This window comes from Lepisosteus platostomus, chromosome 6 (genome assembly GCF_059453375.1).
Source record: "Lepisosteus platostomus isolate fLepPlt1 chromosome 6, fLepPlt1.hap1, whole genome shotgun sequence".
Taxonomy (NCBI): domain Eukaryota; kingdom Metazoa; phylum Chordata; class Actinopteri; order Semionotiformes; family Lepisosteidae; genus Lepisosteus; species Lepisosteus platostomus.
In genome coordinates, this window is record NC_142616.1 from 54,816,546 (window position 1) to 54,836,594 (window position 20,049).

General features: G+C 35.6%; 1 protein-coding gene across 1 annotated transcript; it reads right to left on the reverse strand.

Annotated features, from left to right (window-relative positions):
• Window positions 1-1,086: 1,086 nt before the first annotated feature.
• parp3 (poly (ADP-ribose) polymerase family, member 3) lies at window positions 1,087-19,856 on the reverse strand. The gene is made up of 11 exons (XM_088636387.1): window positions 19,699-19,856; window positions 16,333-16,536; window positions 9,552-9,677; window positions 9,068-9,250; window positions 8,622-8,745; window positions 6,356-6,579; window positions 5,592-5,747; window positions 5,253-5,339; window positions 4,589-4,766; window positions 4,349-4,495; window positions 1,087-3,299 (listed from the first exon to the last, which is right to left on the reverse strand). Exons 2-11 carry the CDS (start codon window positions 16,513-16,515, stop codon window positions 3,130-3,132), a joined length of 1,578 nt encoding a protein of 525 aa, XP_088492513.1. The 5' UTR covers window positions 16,516-16,536; window positions 19,699-19,856; the 3' UTR covers window positions 1,087-3,129.
• Window positions 19,857-20,049: the final 193 nt, after the last annotated feature.

The following is a 20,049-nucleotide window of genomic DNA, read 5'->3' on the forward strand; positions in this document are numbered from 1 at the left end:
CAAGGACTACAGGGACCCATACCTGATACACAGGTAACTGACCCAATTAACAATTTTCAATTTACAATTTTAAAATGTACAGGGTTGTAGCTTTCCAGGACCAGGGCTGGAAACCTCTGCCAAATGCCATTTGAAAAATACTATAAATGACACAAGTCATTTAGATTGATTTTATTTTACCTTTTAGTTTCAGTTTAGTTTTATACAAAAAAAAGCATAAGAGAGGCTTTGGCTCCTCTGTGACTCTCTATTGGATAGAGCAGTTAGAAAATGGATAGAGGGAGGGGTGGATGGACTGCATTGGTACTGTAAAAAACAATATTTTAATATTAGTTGATCACACCTATAACGATTTTGTTCTTATTTGATCAAAAGACAGCAACGGAAAAATCATGCAGTTCTAAATACCAGATGCACTTTAAGTATTGTACACCTTTGTAACGTTTTGCTGTAAAGTGCTGGTGGAAGATTAACCTAAGGCTTCCAGGTGAAACTTTCCAATGAGAGAAAGTACTGTACACTAGACACTAAAAGTGTAAAATTGCTCTTTGTCTTCTTTTAATGTATTGATGTTCAATAACTTTGTTGAACTACAGGGGGCTGAATATTGGCTTGTCTGAGCACAGAATCTCTTGGATGATGTAAAATGTTATGTTACACAACAATATACAGTATAATAAGTCTGACTATACTAGAGATCTGATATTGGAAATAGATCTTATGAAAAGGTGTAAGTAGACATAAAACCATTAAAAATTATGTGAGTATACACAAGAAATCTGAATGACATCCTGACATGTTATTTATTTTTATGACTGTAGAGTGAAGCATTTAGTGTGTTGTTTATATGGTGCATTATTTGAAGTTAAAAAAAAGTTTTTTTTTCTGTATCTGTAAACTCATGTTTTTATTCTCATATTCAGAAGTAACCTCTAGTAATAACCGTGTGTTGTTCAGATAATGCTCTATAGTACCATCTACTGGCAATTAAAATATGAAAAATTCCATATTTAAGTCAGGGACTTGCGACTGAAGTTTGAATATTTTTACAAATTTCTTACTTTTACAAATAAAGATCTCAAAATATTTAATTTTTGTTCATTTTTATTTGAAAACAGGAAAACAACACATTTTTTAAAAAAATCTTCTAGTTATTCAACTGTTAATCAAGCAAAAGACTGGTCCACCCAGTCACATTTTCAGAACAATGCTGCCCTCACTGTTGCCCTCCAGTTTACATCAAGGTACAGTACATTCATACAATCTGTATCAATAATTTAACATTAAAAACATTCTATCAGGAAGCATTTTAGCAGCTTCACTAATGAGGCCTCAATAACTCTCGCATGGACTGCAGCAGCTCTGATCTGTCCAGTTTATTAGTTTTTAAGCCCTGGACCAGAAAAGGTGAAAGAAACTGTAACACAGGCTGGGCTGAAAATAAGACCATGAACAATAAGCAGCGTCAGCTATATTATATCAGTATTAATATAAACTGAAGTGTGAAAAAACATATTAAAGGTCCTCTGCATTGAAATTGATTAAGCTTTTCTGTTGCTGCTAAAATTGATATGAGGCAACTGCTTATCTGGAAGCACTACAAAGCTGTGAGCAGGTCTGACATTATTAGATTCAAGAAAGCAACAATATTTATATAACAATATCACGTATGAGCTGCAAATTATAGCAAGAATAAAACCACAAAACATGCCTTTATTTACTAGTATGAAAGGACTTTATCTTCCCCTTACGTCAGTTGTTATAATATAACAATTACTTGCTTAACAGGAACAATGCAATGTATTCCAGGACTTAAAAATGTTGTTTTAGAACATATTATATAGTAAGCCTTACAGTACGTTACTTATCTAAAAAATCACAAACTATTCACAAACTATAAACTATAATAAAAATAAGAATGACCTAAAAAACAAATGCATTAAAGTTAATGTTGTGATGTTTTTTACTGTATTAAATGTATGTACTAAAAGCCAAGCAAGCTTTATGGGCTGATATAATTTTTAATAATGGAGTCCAATTGTGTGTAATGTGTACGTGTCTTTGTGTAGATGGCTAGAACAGGCCAAATACCTGCTAACATGTAATGTCTTGTCCAATATTTGTACAAGAAGTACGAAGCAAAAGTATATTTGTACATTGTCTTGTACTGACACTGTACATTCTTGTACATTCCTGAACAAATAAAAGAGTATGACAGCAAACTATTTATTTCTCTTTGTATAGATTACGTGATTAAAGGCAAAAGTGCTTTCTCTGTGACAGTCCATTCCAATGTAGAAAGTATATTTATATACTTCAGATTTCTTACAGTATATCCTTACAGTATACAGTATGTTCAGTCTACAGTAAATTCTTACTTTTGATATTTTACTTAGCAGGTTCTACAACTAAATCACAATCTGGCCAAATGAAACAAATTATTTTACTGTAGTCTCTGCAGCTAAACAGAACCGGAAGATGAAAGGACAAGCATATCACTTGGACAGGGCAAGTCCGTTCCTGCACTTAATGAGAAGCTGGACTTTCAAAAAAAGACTTTCAAAATTTGAAGGACATTTTCTTGAAGGGAAACAGAAGAACAGTAGTGAAATATACTCAAGGAGTTCTCTCTCAAACATGTTGACTTTATTGCCAGGGGTAGAGACACTAGGAATATAAGGCACAAAATGTTAACCAAAGCAAAGGTCAACAGGAACCCTGCTAGAACAGCACATCAATAAAAAGTATACATTAAGTGCAAAAGATGATAGCATCTTGCTTCATACGAGAAAAGGCAATTGAGAGGAGAAAAGGCAAATCAATTAAACCTTTTACATTCAACCTACAGTGCAAATATGCAAAGACCTTGGAAATCAAAGGAATTATTCATTACTAAATCACCAGTAATATATACAAACCTGTTTTACAAGTTCCCAGAATGTCAAATTATTACTAAATTATATTAAACACACAAATCAATAAAAGACAAAAACATTCAACTTCAGCTTTTTTTTCAAACATCCTTCTTTAAAAGGAGGCACAATAGTGTTCTTTGGAAAGAAAGGTTTTTGGAACTCCTAGACACAGCTAATTTTTCAGAACACATTCATTCCCTTCAATATGCCATGCCTAAAATTGCATCTCCAAGAGGTATCGAATGCGGCACTGGCTCTCCTTGTAAATGAGGTACTCACTCTGAGAGAAATAACTGTCACTATAGAGAGACTGGGAAATGGGCTTCCCTTGTGGCACAGTTACTTTCTTCCCATCCAATGTGATGAAGGTGTCCATAGAGGGATCTAAAAGGTGAAAATATATAAAAGACAGCTCACACTACAGGGTTCATGTTGAACAAATAAAAACAGATATTTCTTGTAAGATGTCTTAAAATCAGTTTAGAAAAGCATTCTCTATAGAAATATATGGACCCTTAGAATGGCTTCTTCAAAGAGGGGTTGTCCTTAGCACTGTCAAATATTTGTTAAAAGGTGAGAAAGCATCTACTTCAGCATTAGTACAGTACAGTAGATCAACCTAACAGGAGCTCTGCTTAAACTCTGTCATCTAGAGATCACAGTTTTGATCCTACAGCAGGTTACATCACCAACCCCCCTGGAATTGGGATTCACCCAAAGGTGACACACAAGGGGAGTGGCTTGAAGGTGAGGTGGGCGGAGTCAGAGGAGTCTACCTAAGCTTCTTCATTTTCCCTGTGTGCGGCTACAGTGTTTGTAGCCATGAGCCAAAAGAAAAAAATTAACAACTGCTCCAAATGCCAAAAAACGTAACTGGCAATTCTATATTTTAAAAGGTTCACTAGAAGCATTTTATCTAATGACTTCTTATATTTAGTTTTTATTTTAAAAATCAGAATTAGAGCAGTAATTTAGCACTAGTTTAAAACTGCCCTAAAAAGTGTAACTTCAGGAGGAATTGAATCTAGGACTGACCACTGTAAATGATCTCTAGAAAAATAGCATCCACAATAGCAGGATTTAAAATGAAACATTTTCCAAACGTTTTGTCTATTGAAAACAGTGTCAGGAAGAGTCAGCACCTTACTGATTTTATTTGAACTGTCACAACTGGCATTTTCACCTAATTTATACAGCCATGACTAAGCTTTGTAATTTTTCAACATTTTTCTGTGTTAACAGATTTCTGAACCAGCCATCACTGTCAAATATGTGAATGCAAAATAAACTTTGTCCCAGTAATACCTATGCAATATTTAGAAACACATGGGTGAATGAGTGCTGTTTTACAATGTACAAATTCAGAGTCACACCATCTCAATCATTCGTCTTATTCTTCAAGGATAATGATGGTCACATCTTAAGTGTCTTACCTGGCTCTGTATTCCCTCGAGCCACCACGCTGTCATAACCCTCTGGAGGTTTCTTCAGAGAGCAGTCATCCTTAGTAATGGTGTACTCCTTCCCGAGTGACACCTCATTGAGTAACATGATGCCAACTGATTTGGAAGTAGTGCCAACTGCAAAGAATGCATTTTTTTAAGATTTAAAAATCGTGTCCATTTCTTTACAGTTCCAAGAGGTCTGGTAGAGTACATGAAAGTCAGCCTTACCGTAACCTGCGGATTTCCCGTTCTCTGAAGCAAAGTAAATCCCTTTCCCGACACGCCCACCGGAGTGTGGCATGATCCTAAGGCCACTCTTCAGAATTGCTGCCACGACTGCAATGTTTGTGCCGTGCCACAGCAGGCGGCGGTTCTCCAGCGCATCATGCTCTTCATAGCGCTCTGCCTATGAAACAGACCATGCACCATTAACACTGGTTTCAAGTATTACTGCATTAGTCCATCATGTCTCATTTGTAGCCTTTCAGCTCCTCTTGCTCATCTAAGAAGTAGCTTAATGATATAAGAACTCCATCAACCTGTCTCTTAAAGAATCCTATTAAGTTGGATTCAACAATATAGATAGGGATCTGGCTCCAGAGCACTATAGCCCTTTACTACAGTAAGGAAATGTCTCCTGGTTCCTATTCCCAGGTCTTTGCATTACTAGTCCACTAGAAGAATGACCTAGCCAATGATGCCTTGCCTGAATCTGAATACCTGGATCAAGTCCTCACATAATCTTCTCTGTTCCAGGTTAGAAAGATTCAGTTCCTCATTCATACATTTGTATGAGTTTGTCATTCATACATTGTCATTCTGAAGTACTGTAACACCAATAAGAATGATCCCAAATAGACTGTATAACAAACTGTGTGTGAAATAATCTCACCTCTTTGTCTCTGTTTACCACCCATACATTGAGAATGGTGGGCCTTCTCCAATTTCCTGCTGTTGCATTAAGGTAGTTTTCTATTATCTAGAAGAATAAGATACTGTTTAATATTAGTAATATAAATAATGATTAATACTAAGCACATTTAAACTGACAGTATCATAGACGTAAGCAAACATGGGACATTACTGTCTTCACTTGGATCTAAATTTAAGTAATTTTTGCAGTATTTTAAATTGTTTTGGGGCGTATACATTTTTTTCTGTGGCTTGATTGATACTCTTTCTAATATTTCTTTGCAATATCCCTCAGTATTAAAAAACGGTATTACTGTACCTCGTACTCTTTGGAAGATTTATCCATTAATGCTAGCTCACACTTCAGTGACAGATAATCCTGGTCAGTTGGATGAGGTATCTCTTCAATCATCTCCTCCTTTGTCTTTTCAGTTTCAGCCTTGAGACTCTGAGCAAGCTCGATATCAGCCAAGACCTGCAAGAAGACAATATTCAACAGTTTTGATACCAGCCCTTATAATCATCTGAACAAATTGGACATTGATCTGTGTCACTAGCTTTAGTAAAATATATATTTTAGCAGACAATATTGTTGTGATAAAACTAAGCCGTGGAAGAACATGTTACAACTGATGAAAAGTTGTAATGTGATTTTATAATAAAGATATGCAACATGAAGTAAAATAAAAAAGGCATTATGATGTTAAGTAATTATATTGGAAATCTCTTATACTTTCAGTTAATGGGATAAAACAATAGCAAACAACACCTACTGAACTTTATATACTTCATCAAAATGAGCATAAAAATATTCAAAAATTATAGTTGAATTTCAAACCACTCATGCCTTGTGACTTACTGTAGGAAACTAAATAGTTTCTGTCATACTTATATTAGATAACTATGGAAAAATGAAAAATAGTGATGTTGCTAATTAAATTAATAAAGCAAAGAGAAAAACAGACATGTTGCATCAATGAAATATACCTATTAGTTATAAATCTCCAATGGATTAATATAAAGAAGTCACAGGTCATACGTACAGACAGATACAAGGTTAAGCCACTTTATTGTCTACCTTACCAGAAGCATCTCTTTTTTCTTCTCTATTGTACTCATATCAGCAATAACTGGAGGCCTGTTGCGTCCAAAATTGTGAGGAATAGTGGTGTAGAACTTCGAGGACAGTTGCTCCAATAAGGCCTTTTTGTTCTTCTTCTTCAGTGCTTCTTCCATTTCCTCCAGAACTTCAAACCCTTTAGCAATCTGTACCTTGCTCAGCTTCCCTAAGGGCATTTTCTTTATGTCTGTGCATACAAACAAACAAAAGTTATTGAATTCATGCCAAGCACTATGTCACAGTATAGCACGGATGTCAATCTAGTAACCATGTAAGAAAAAAGGTGTATGACACCATACGTTATTAAAAATGTTCACAGTGTCCAGGACAGTGGAATGTTTGATCTTGATACTTTGATGTATCTTAATTTATAGCAGAAATTATTTGTTTAAATAATTACAATGGTGTTTCAACATGAAAATTAAAAAGAAATAGGGCTATTCAATTTAATAGTTTCTGAAAGTGGTTCTCCTCTGAACATAAGAAAGCTTATTAATGAGAAGAGGCCATTCAGCCCATCTAGCCTGTTTGGTAGGTAGCAGTTAAATGATCCAAGGCTCTCATCCAGCTTGTTTTTGAATGAAGCCAAAGTATCTGTAACAGAATTATTTTTGCAGTAAGGCAACATTAACAAAATAGCTTTGTGTGTGACATACTGCTACAGGGTTCCATCTGCTTTGTGTCATAGTGCTATGTCGCCATGGTTTAAACTATTGCAAGCATTTGAAAAAGCTTTCTGCTATGACCCAAGACCCATATGTAAAGGTGATCAAACCATTTCTGCACATTAGTTGTAACCTCTTGCATTAGTTTTGCAGCTTCTATAACAGAGCTATCCTGAATCTGGACTTCAAACATTCATAGTTGAATCATCAGCATTTGATTGAGCTCAAATATTTCACTCATGATGTCAGTGCCTTCTACGTTATGAAGGCTTGGCCACACTTCAGGGCTTGCTTATGAAACAGTTTTGACAATTTGGATTTTTCGGTATTTGCAGACATGTTCCAGTTCACACAACTCCTCCGGATTTTGTAGGTGGTTTTATGGTCTTGGGATTGTCAGTCTAAACCGGGGGTTCCACCTCTGACCCTTAGGGTCCAGAATCCAGCAAGTTTTCATTATTTCCTGGGGTTACAAACAGCTCATCACCAAAGAGAAATAATAAATTGATCAAATTAAGGATACAAGAATTAAGTTCAACTGGAGATATCTATCCATTCTCCACAACCTACAGCCATTGAGGTTTTAAAGAGACACAAAACCTCTAGGATTCCTGAGGCGCAAAGTTGGGGACCACTGGTCTAATCTTAAGTTCTCAGTTAGATTTGTACTTTTTCAACACAATGCATGGATTTGTTGTTTTTTTCTCTATTCTGGTGGTTTCTGAAAAAAAATGCATCCATCAAATAAATTTGAGTATTCCAAACACAACAGGCCACAAGCACCTCTTTAGAATGGCATGACATCTGCATACATGGTTCTCACTGGTTCCAGATTCAGAAAGACAAAAGACTATTCTGGGGCAAGGGTAGGTTTGACTAGTTTAATGATTATCCAGAATCGAATGGAATTTGTAGCTGAGCACAGTAAATGTTTAACACCTTGGATACCCCTAAAAAATGAAATGCTCACAATACACAAATACACAGAAAAGTGAATATACTGTACATACTGGACAAACATACTGCCCCCCCACTGCAAAAGTTGCAGAGAGTTGGTCTGGCCATCCTCTCCAGGCATTTATATTATTGTATAAAATAGACCATAAAGGAACAAGTTGAAGGTTTATTCCATGCTGAAAAGAGAGGAAAGGAAACACAATGTTTCAGCTGTGGAGCCTTCTTCGGATGTGAGCACAACCTTGCGTTTCCTTTCTTCTCTTTTCAGCATGGAATAAATCTTTAACTTGTTCCTTTGCAGCCTACTCATGCTGATGCAGCTACCTACTTGTACTAAAATAGACCATTACACTTTCAAAAAATACCAATGAATACCACAAGTGCTGTACACTTCAGAAGTTTAGAAAGACTTTAGGAAAGCGTATGCAATAACACCTCACGTTATAGACCTTTATTTAACCTGTTCTGAAAAAAAGATCAAGGAATACTTGAATACTCAAGACCTTCCAGTGTCATTAAAAAATTCACACCTACAAATAAAAACAGACAGAAAGATGGACAGGTGAATTTCCCAAAGGAATACTACAATTAATGTGCTTTACCTTACCTAGGTTCATGACTTCCATGGCCTCTTTAAACATATCGGTGCTGAAGATGAGCTCAATGAGCTCCTTAGTGGGCGTGTCAAGTTTGCTGGGCAGAACCTTCTTCAGTCCATCAACTGTATCCACCTGAAATTAGATGCAATTGACACCATCGCTTATATCAGCACCACAAGTATTAATTGCATTTTATATACATTGCCTCCTATAGTCTGTCAACACCACTTACAAACCTTATTTGCAAACAAGTACAGTTTATGTAATTGCCTACATTAATCATTGCCATTGTTCTCCCCTGTAAACTAAAAACAACAAGATCAGCCTCAATGAACTCCTTATCTGAAAATATACATGCTTTTGTATTGTCAGTTTCAATCCAGGGAACAAAAAGACAAGCTGAATACAAACTCCATCTGTTCTGAAGATATTTTCACCCCCTCATTTCTCTCACCTTGACCTCAGCTTCTGATTCACCATCCACTTCGATCAGGGTGTATTTTCCAGGGTGGCAGACAAAATTGTCCTTTTTCTTCCAATCATTCTTTGTCTTGTCTTTGAATTTTTTCTCAAATTCACTCAGTGCTTTATCAGGGCTGCTGTAAGCACAAGACAGCTTTGACTGCCCAACCTCCCCCTGAAAATAAAAGCAGTATGTCAATCTTCACAGCTGGCTAGAAGGGAAATCAAACTAGTCCTTTCCAGACTAAGGGTAGATGCTGTGTGTTAATATCAAATATTTCTGAAGTACAGTAATGCGATATAATTACTGATTTAATTGAGGAAAATATTAAATGTTAAGCACACATTACAGTATATTAGTAGTTATCCGTATTATAATCAACAACCTTATAATTGCTGAATTTTTGTGGCATATATTTCTATTTTATGATTTAATCATTTTTAAACGCAAAAGAACCAATGCTATTTTGACTCACCACTCGACCCCATCGGTTCCAACAATAGTACTGATTTCCTTTCTTTATGACTTGAATAACATAAAACTTGTTGTTGTTAGGCCCAATGTTCGTCTGGTTTAGCATGCAGTCACAGTCATTATATATCTGGGGAAAAAAGTAAAAAAAAAATTAAATATTTACAAAAACTTATCAAAGCAGTAATGCAATAACCAGTGTTCTTAAAATGCCACATAAAGGGATCACAAGCTATGAAGAAGAATAAGTACATTTACCAATACTTTTTTTGGCCAACTATGTACATTTGGCTAAACGTTTTGCCCAGAAAACCAGTCCTCGAAGTTTAAACCCTTTGAATCATATGCCGTAATTGTTTAACAATACATAATTCAACAAATGAAACAAAGAAATGCACAGAGTAGTAACGTGTTAAAAAAATTCACCCTGATAGTCATTTACAAAACAAAGTACCAAAGGGTTTGCAGAAGTCACCCTTAAACAGTGTCCACCAATGCTCATAGAGTCAAAGTAATTCATATTCCACTTTATTACTGGCAGGAAGCTACAATACAGTCATGTACAAACAAGCAATCTCATACAATCAGAAAACAAAAACCTTTCTTTAAGCTCTTGGGTGCTGCAACCCAAGCAGCTTTCTGATAATGGATGGACCTTTGTTGAAAAATGTCTAAAACAGCAGAAGAACACATCCTGTTAAATATCAAAGGAATCAATAATTCAAAACACAGAAAATGAAAAACGTCCTCCTTTTTTCTGTGAATAGACATCTGCACTTTAATTTGGCACACAGGGTATCCAACAGTGTGTACTGTGCACAGTAAATTGTTTCCTGTACAACCTTGCCCTTACTAGGCCACAAGGCAGGGATCTACAGAAAGAAAAAGTGGCCTTGTTTCCTCGATCTAAAAAAGTAAGGAAAGAGGAGTCAGATTCACACAAACAATGTATCTACACATGCTTATTAACCTTTTTTCTATTTATAAATTAATTTACATTTAAGCAGAAATGATAATGGCTCTAAGTTTATACTGTATTAAAACACTGAAAATCTAATAATTACTTATTTCCAGTACTTATTCAGAGAAGGCTTAAATGCCTCATAATTCAGAACACATCGTTTTAAAAAGCTTTACTGAGAAAAAAGCTATAGTTCGATTTCACATGTACAGTAATTATACACACTATAGTCTTAACATCAAAAGGTACAGAACAAATAGCAAAAATCTATTTTTTAGTAACTCTAAAATTATGTCAATAACTACAATGTTAAAAAATAAAATTGAGAAGACCTACTGGTGCAGCAAATGTTTAAAGACTATTCCCTACTTCTGTGTACATTTATGAAACTTTGGAAAACTGTTAGAATTACAGCTAGGAAACAAACGCAACACTACTAACCACCAACTTATGTACTTATCAGGTTGTTCAGTCTCTTCTTCAACATTTTATCCTCATTATTTAATTTTGTCCTAATAGCAGCTCTTATAAGGCTTGAATCAACTCCAAATTTTATTTTGACGTGCTCTAGAACAAAAATATAAGCTTTAATTAGTTACATATTTTTGTGATTTAAGAAAAAAACAAACAGTAATTACTAATTTGCAACACATTGCAAAACTGGGAGTCATTTCATATTCTATGTTTCAAGGGAAAGATAAAATAAACCTTTCTGATTTAAGTGACAATAAAAAGTTCAATGTGCAGAATATTAAATGGACTAAAAGAGGAACTACTTTGTTTTAAAAAATCATTTTAATATGTATCCACACTGTGATAAAGGCAGATTCCTCTATTTTACATGTTTTCCAGTTTCCAAAGACAGAACCATTTTAAGTTATTGTGTTTTTTCTGGCCAGTAGGCAGCACTAACTTCAATACAGTAGGCAGCACTAACAGGAACAAAAAATGACATGGAAAATAAAATTAGGATACCTATTATATTTGCTAGTTCTTCAGAGGGAAGTGGTGGCTTTTGGAAATCCTCTTTGGAATTGTAGGATTTTCTGCCTTGGAGGGAATGAGTTGCGAGAGTTTCTCTATTGAAGACCAGCATTAACAGTTCAGAGGTGTACTTTTTGAAATCTGTGGTTGAAATTCTGTTGTACAAATTCTTCTGCACCTTTAGACCTCCAGGCAGCTCAATAAACTTATCATCCTATAAAAAGAAGTAGAAGGGGAAAAACTATTTCAAAACACTTAACTCTGCACAATATGATGATACACTGATTTCAAAATATTCAAAAACATTTAGGCCAGTATATTATCAAAAGTCTAGTTTAAGATTGGATTCTGCAAGCAATTAGCCAACTAGGACTGGAATTTCCCAAATGGCAGTATCTGATTGGCGAGTAGGTTTGGGAATAATCTGCAAGGTCACTCTTGGCACAACTGTAACTTCTGTGACCTGCAGGGCGCCTATGGGCTTGCAGTAAGGTCAGTGAGAGATGTGCTATTCCTCCAATTGACTGTGAGATGGTGGAGGTCATAGTATGTCAAATGTCTCTTTAAAAATTAATGTTCTTTGCAAGTCTTAGAGATCCCTGATTCATAACAAGTTTGACAATATAATTTTGAGGAATGTCAAAATATTTTAAGGAAACTGCGTGACCACCAATCTACAAATATTACGATAGTTCAACATTAAAATAAGTCATAGTTTGGTTAGCTGCCCACCTGTGAATCATTTTCAGGTGAAGCCACGGAAACCTGATTTATTCCAACAGCAGAGCTCCCATTTCTGTTCTGTGCATCTTCAATGCCCATCTTGGCATAGTTCAGAATTGACCTCAGCTCATTAGCTGTTCCTCTCATTTGTGCCATGAGGTTGTTCATTTCTGTTAAGAAGTGAGAAAATGAATCAAAACCCCTAATGTTCTGAAATTCTAAAAATGTAAATGTAAAGGTTAATACCTTTGCACTGTCTCAGCTCCTTTTCTGCAATCATCCTACATCTCCTCTCATATTTAAGTTCTGCTTCCAGCTTTTGAATTTTCATTAAAAGGCTTAAGGTGGCCGTTTTAATCTGGGGGCAACTGATAAGCCCGTCTTCATCCTCAGAGTCATTCAATTCATTCTGAAAAGTCAAAAGTAGAAGATTATGAGGCCATTCCATTGTTTCTACTTCTGCTGCAAAATAAAAAGAAGCACTAAATTGATGGTAATAATTTGCAATTCCATATAAATGATAGCTCAAATTTCTGTAAACGTTTTTAAAAAATAATACTACACAGTATTTTCCTGCTTTTTAAATGTTGCAATAAATCATCTTGCTGAACACAACTTCAGACCTCCTGTAGATATTTTAATATTTTAAAGGATCGTTTTAATTAAAGGAATAAGGTATGGCAAGAATGTACAGTAATACATCTATTTGTACATGTAACATTTAGTAATTCAATAGAAAATGTGACTTATTCAAACATCTGCAAATAAAGCAGACACCTTATAGCGCATTTTTGCCTCAACAGAAACTTAATTAACAATTAATTCATTAATTCACCATATCATAGTGAATTGCACATACCAAGGGATCTCAAAATTCAGTTCTGGAAAACTCCCTTGTTTTTTTCAGTCTCCTCCTCCTGCCTGGGAAACTTGGCAACTACAGCCAATTAATAAGATAGTTCTAATATTTTGTTTTGAACTCAAGCTCTAAGGCCCTTCAGGACTAGATTTTGGGCATCCCCAACATACGCAAATCACATTGATTTCAAGATTCACAACATGCAGAACTGCAGCCTTCCATGCAAACATATAGCCATGCAATACATAATGAACAATGACATGACCATATTCTGTGTCAAATAAACCAGAATGTTATACTCAAGATTTAGATTTTTCTAATACTTTGTGTAGTAGTACACTGGTAAATATTTACAATATGTTCAATTATTGCTGCTGGAAAACAGCACCCTTTTAGTGTCTTTGTGCACTGTGCAGTGGACTTAAAACATGTCTGCTTTAGTACTCCTGTGTACCATGGTGGGGCCTTAAGATTGAAAATCCCTCCACTGTGTTAAACCTACAGTGATTTTTAAGTGTTTGTTTCTTGAAAAGAAGGACAATTTCTGTTTTAGCTCTACTCTTCCATATCTACTTTACTGTGTGATTTAAAGATCACAAATCTAAAGTATCAAAGTATCAAAATTGGCACCACCTATGAAGGACTGTTAGGTCTTGTGACAAATAAATAATCTGAACTTTGGTGGGCTGAGAGAAGAGAATTTGTTGTGGAAAAATAATTCAGCTGGTAATATCTTACATTTTAAGAAGTGAACCAAAATTAACTTTGCTTTATGATATGATACAGGTATGTTATAATTGTAGGGTATAAATCAGCTCAATTATAGGCATAATCAAAATCTTGTGGCAGGAATTTCCTAGTTTATGGATGATTTAATTTGGTTATAATACATGTATGCATATAATGTAAAGAATACTGTTAAACATTGCATTACACAGTAAAAAATATTTTATAATGCTCTTCAATGAGAGAGAGGCAGAGCACAAATCTGGCTTTTGTAAGCCTGTACTAAGTGTACTGTTTGCAACATAAATCCTAAATACTAAAACATCGACCCACTTCATTCGGTCCCCAGTCTTGAGAAGCATCTCTTGAGTTCCATTAAGTTTTCTTCTCAAGCCTTTATCCTGGTTGCAAAAAATCTACTGACTAAAGCAGGCATGAATATTAAGCTTAATCGGATATTTGTGGAGATTAAGCCTACAGTTTGATTCAAAGGTTTGGAGCTATGAACAGCTCTAATTGGATAGAGAGCTCTCTTGTGCATGAGCACTGGCCAAGAAAATCCCATGTAACCTAAAAGGCACAGTGATATCATCTCTCTATGAGAGGCTTCAACATTAATTCTACCAAGTAAGTCTGTTTCACACAACATAATGTTTCCACATTGTAAATCTTCTCAAGAACGTAAGCCTTACGAGGAGGTAAATGTTCTTTTGAACAAAGAGACGCTAATATTTAAAAATAACTTTGCTTTCAAACTGATCAGAAGGGGTGGCCTGATGCTACTGAAACTTATTTTAGCTTATTAAGCTCAGTATATAACATACTCCCTGAAATAAATATATGAAGCTCATTACTTTTCAGTAAACCTGCAGGTTTCAGTACAGCATATGCTAAAGCAGTTTAACTTTTTGCATACTTCAAAACAACTAAAAACATTTAAAAACAATATATGTTGGAATACTTACAGTATAAAGGAAGTGTATTTAAACTTCAGGGATATTGTATTCCTTCTCTTCCAGGATCAGACAGTGGAATAAAAATCACAAAACATCAGCCTCTTCTTTTCTTCCACTTATGTAAAAAGTTTGTGCTTATGGATTAATAACACCCACATTGCAGATATGGGAAATTCACACAAAATCAGTGTACAAGTGAAGCACAAACTGATAATGGACATTTATTAATTCTAAAACAAACAGACTGGAAAAGTCAATCTGGACCAAAAGTAAGAATCAGCAAAATGTAACTAGGGCAATATAATGCAAGAAATACATTATTTGTGGAACATATGCAATTTTTAGTGCAAAACACCAATGGGATGTCATATGTTGTCTGTTACTGATAAGGAATTTAAAGTGTCTCATAATTGTTTTTCTGTATGGTACAATACATGTCATTTTTTGTATTGAATTTTCCCCCAAAATAGGAACCTTAGAGTTCAGACTAAGAAATGTGCTCACGACTAAAATTACAGCATGTTTCACTCATTTGACGCATGTCAATCACAGTGATTAAATATGTTTGTTCAGCATGCTGGGCTCAACTGTTTTGTAGGTCACAGTCTCGTGATATGGAATATCTTAAATATAACCCTTGTAAATTCCAAGATCTGTTCCAAGAATATATAAATATTCTCATTTGTGGTAAACGATGAAGCAAATAACCCTTGACTGAATCAAAGGTGTAACGAATTTCAAACACAGCTTGGCAATAGTACTTGCAGTTCAAACAATGCTCAGTCTGCTAATACACTACTTCAGGTAAAGATGCTTATGATCAATATTTAGTTACAGTATTAAGAGTGCTGCTTCTTCAGACTGGGGAACTAATCTAAGTACGAGTTAGCTTTTCACACAAAATCACATTGTCGTGGAATTCAAATCAAGATTAACATAAAAGCAATATTTAGGGAAAATATCTCCCTCTCTCAGGACAACATCCCCTGAAGAAAAACAAAACAGTTTTTTGGGAAGGCAGAAATTCTTCTTTATCTCCATAAACTAAAAAAAAAATTGCTGTCTTGTCTTCTCTTCCAATACTCGAATGCATTAAGAGTCTTGCCCTTGAGTACAAATTATAAAATACATATTTCACGTATAAGTACAGTAAATAGCATTTTACTTCTGCCATTGTGCGACAAAGAAAAAACATATAACTCGTAAGCAACAATTTGGTTTTCTGTTGTATATATCTCAATTTGAACTTTTTTTGTAGAAAATAACAGTGATACCATGGTACTGTACATTCCATGTTAGAGCACGGTATACTTACTTGCAACAAAATAATAAGCTTTACTGACCCAAATAATTAGAAGAACACCATTCTAAACACTCACTCGAGTTCAAGGAAAATGTACAGTAGGCATAATTTTGGACCCTAGAAACCAAAACTGGAGGTGCGATGAAAGCAATGAGTCTACAACTGCAATGACAGACCAGTGTAGCAGGCCGTGTGAAAAATAAAACACAACACATCAATATGAACAGAAAAACAGGCACACATTTGTCTCACACTCCGCTGAACGGTCCTCACCTCTGATGTTGAATCCCAGCTTAGATGGCAATTCTCATCCACTTTACTCTTGCACTTCTTCTTTGGGGCAGATTTCAGAGCCTCTCTTGCAGATTTAAAGGCGTCTTCGGGGGCGTCTGGTTCCTCTTTTATTTTCTTACCCCCAGCTTTGGTAGCTGCGGCCGCTTTTCTCTTTGGTGGCATCTCCCTGTCCGATTTCAGTTGCTGCAAAATAAATATTTACGTAAAAACCACAAAACAAAGTTCCAGTTTTCAGAAGTGTTAAACCACTAACCGATTTACTATTCAGAGGTCTGGATTGCCCACAGTGGGAGATACTTCCCGCCATTTCCTAAGACACAAATACACACGGAGGTTAACACTCTTGATGTTACCGTGCATTTGTAGTCCCAAAATAAGAAAAAAACTTCATCATGTTTATATCACATCAGAACAGGTAGGCTTTATTTATTTCGTACTATGTGTGGGTTAATAATATTGCTAATTGATAATATCAAGAGGTGGTTTCTGATTTTTAATAATTCATCCATCTATCCATTTCTTAACCACTTCTTCCAATTCAGGGCTGCGGGGGAGCCAAAGCCTATCGCACCAAGCACCATGCACAAGGCAGGGTACATCCTAGACACAATGCAAGTCCATTGCCGGGCAGACGCAATTTTCCCAGAAGCTGATTAAACTACCAGTACTGTGTGTCTTTGAACTGAGGGAAGAAACTGGAGCACCCAGAATGGAGCCCAAGCGAACACAGGGAGAACTTAACCCCACACATACGTGTAGCCCCCCAGGTCTGGAATCGAACTTCGGGCCCAAGCGCTGTAGGGCAGCAATGCGAACCACTGTGCCACTGCTGGTTTTGATAGTGTCAAAATAAATCTGGATTGGCTCAAGGTTGTTTTGGTAAAATATTGCAGCAATAATTATTGGACAGGCATCTCTGGCAGGACACAGGATACAGTATATGGAATTAAATCTATAAATTTGTTTGATGCTCATCTAGTCTTATACGACAACCATTTTGCAGGTGCATTTAGGAAAACATCCAGAAAACGGCATGCAGTTACTGCTTTAGTTTTGCCTTTACCTCACACACACACAAAATAAAGAGGTAATCCCCAGTTACCGATTACAAGGTGTGATGAAATTCTGAAGCTGATTTTAGTTTGATGAAACCTGTGAAGCTTCAATTATTAAAAATAATTTGGATTTAATTTGCATTATAGTTTTTAATGAATAATAATAATATCAAGAGTTGGCTTCTGGTTGTAAACATCCATCCATTCATTTGCTAACCACTTCTTCCAAGCAAACTAAGCAAAGTGAGGTGCATTTTCAAAGAGGATAACTTTTGGGCAAAAAAAAAACTGAGAGCTCCAAATCTGTAGCAGGTTTCAGTGTGATGAAATACACTTGAACTTACAAGAAAAACAATTTTAATCACTTGAGTGAAAACAATTGAAATTCCTTTTATAAATATTTCCTAGAAATGGCTTACTACTTACTGTATGTTGCCACATCTTAATCTCTCTTTGAAGGTTACTCTCTCGGAAATCACTTTAACTCCAAACACGCTGGATGGTAAGATTTGAATCTGCAAGGCTGTAAACCAACCTCATTATATTCTTGATTGACAGATGTTGTGTGATTAAATGTGCTATTAGATTCTGTTCAAAATAGTTAAATTGGCTCAAATATCTCAAAATCTATAAATTGGCTTCATTACTCCGCTCTCCTCCCCACTGATAGCTGATGTGTGGTGAGCGTTCTGGCGCACTATGGCTGCCGTCACATCATCCAGGTGGATGCTGCACATTGGTGGCGGTGGAGGGGAGACCCCATTACCTGTAAAGCGCTTTGAGTGGAGTGTCCAGAAAAGCGCTATACTGTAAAAGTGTAAGTAATTATAATAATAATAATTATTATTATTATTAAATAAATTATAGTCTTGTCATATAAAGTGTTTTCACTGACTTTCAACATTGAAAAGTTAAAATTTGTTTTTGCACATCTGTTATCCAGAATGGTAATGTACATCAGCAAAAAGATCAATTTCTAAGCATAAACAGTAGTTGTTGAATTAAACACTACTGAAACTTTCATTTCAGAAAAAGACATTTTGGAAAGTTCCAAATATTAAATTAAAAATCCAGTACAGAGGTTAAACCTAGTTATCCATCAGCCTCATATTCATGACTCAATTTCCCATACGCCTCAATGATCCTGAAAGGTTTCATGATTGTTCTTCAACTGTAATGATTGAATACACTTTGTGGCAATTAAAAAGATCCAAAACAATATTGTTTTTTTCGTTGCTTGGTGACCTTTTAATCGAAACAAAAACAGAAGAGCCAAAAGATGTACTTACTGTACTGTATGGAAACAAGATCCCACTGCACAGCAGTCTGAGACAATACAAGTACTGAAACTGGCAGACTAACAATAGCTATATTTCAAGGCATTTTCAGATTTTTCTTTTTACAAATATCAGATTTTGTGCTTCAGCAAACAATTTGTAGAAGAGTGTCCGCCAAATAAAATCTAAAGTGCATTAAACCTATGCAATTGAATTCTTACAGTATTTCTAGTCCTACAATAACAGTGTTTTAAAATAAAAATAAGTTTTGCTAGGGATCTTTCTACTTGCAGTAGAGCGTTTTGCAGTTTAATTCTTTTTGTCTTTCACTGGGCTCATTCTAAAACGTTATTAAGCTATCTTGTGCTGATGTCTTACTGTACGCCTCCCCTCTCAATGTTGCCCAGACATGCCACGAGCAATGTCTCAGTACTTAGACTGCCGCTTCAGTCTGTTAATACTGTACATACAGTACATGTTTTGTCAAAACTTTTACGTTTTGTTTTATGTCATCATACAAACATATAAAACTGTAAACGTCGGGTTGCCTGTGATAAAAGGATTGATTTATAGTTTATATGAACGGCTCGCTGATTAATATTGAAAAAGCATTGTTTTAACTTTCACGTTTACAAACAGTTCGTGACTAAATTATTTTGTAAATATCGCAGTGTACATCTCACAGGATTAACACGAGTGCATTCATTTCGTAGTAGTCTTTTTTGCCGTATGACTTCAGCCATTGAACTGTACTGCACTGCTTAGACGACATAGCATCACTGTACTGCAGTAGAACTGTATGACCTACGCAGCACTGCAGTCTCAAATAATACTGCGTGGCCTTTCCTTATCGCAATCACTGACAGCTTGTCTAGGCGAGTTTTCTGGAAAACAGCTTTAAAAACAAGTGTTGAAGACGACACATTCCCGTTACGTTTTATGTTTCGATACTCTGTTTTAAAAAAAAGTTTAACCTTTTTGGATATAACTTCTAAAGAATAATAAACACCCACCTGTTCTTAGAGAGATACAACACGCCCTGGCAGTCACCTGAGTTGTGCTGTGTGTTTTGAACTGCAGTTGCTGGGCTCCTGAATTGTAATGTGAAGTGCTGCAGGACGACTCGGGATTAGGAACTCATGATGAAAGCGCATCGGGAGTGGCTACGCTTTTGGCTCACTGCCTGTTTTTGTGGTTTCATTAATTTGTAAATAATTTACTGATGTAATGGAAACTAGTGTTTCAAAGTCCGAATTTCCCAAAGAGCATTTTAACATGTAAAAATATTCGCGAGTGTATATTGTTTTACCACTTCTAGTGCTCCTCGATGTCTACATTTTGAGCAGTTATACTGCAGTAGTAAC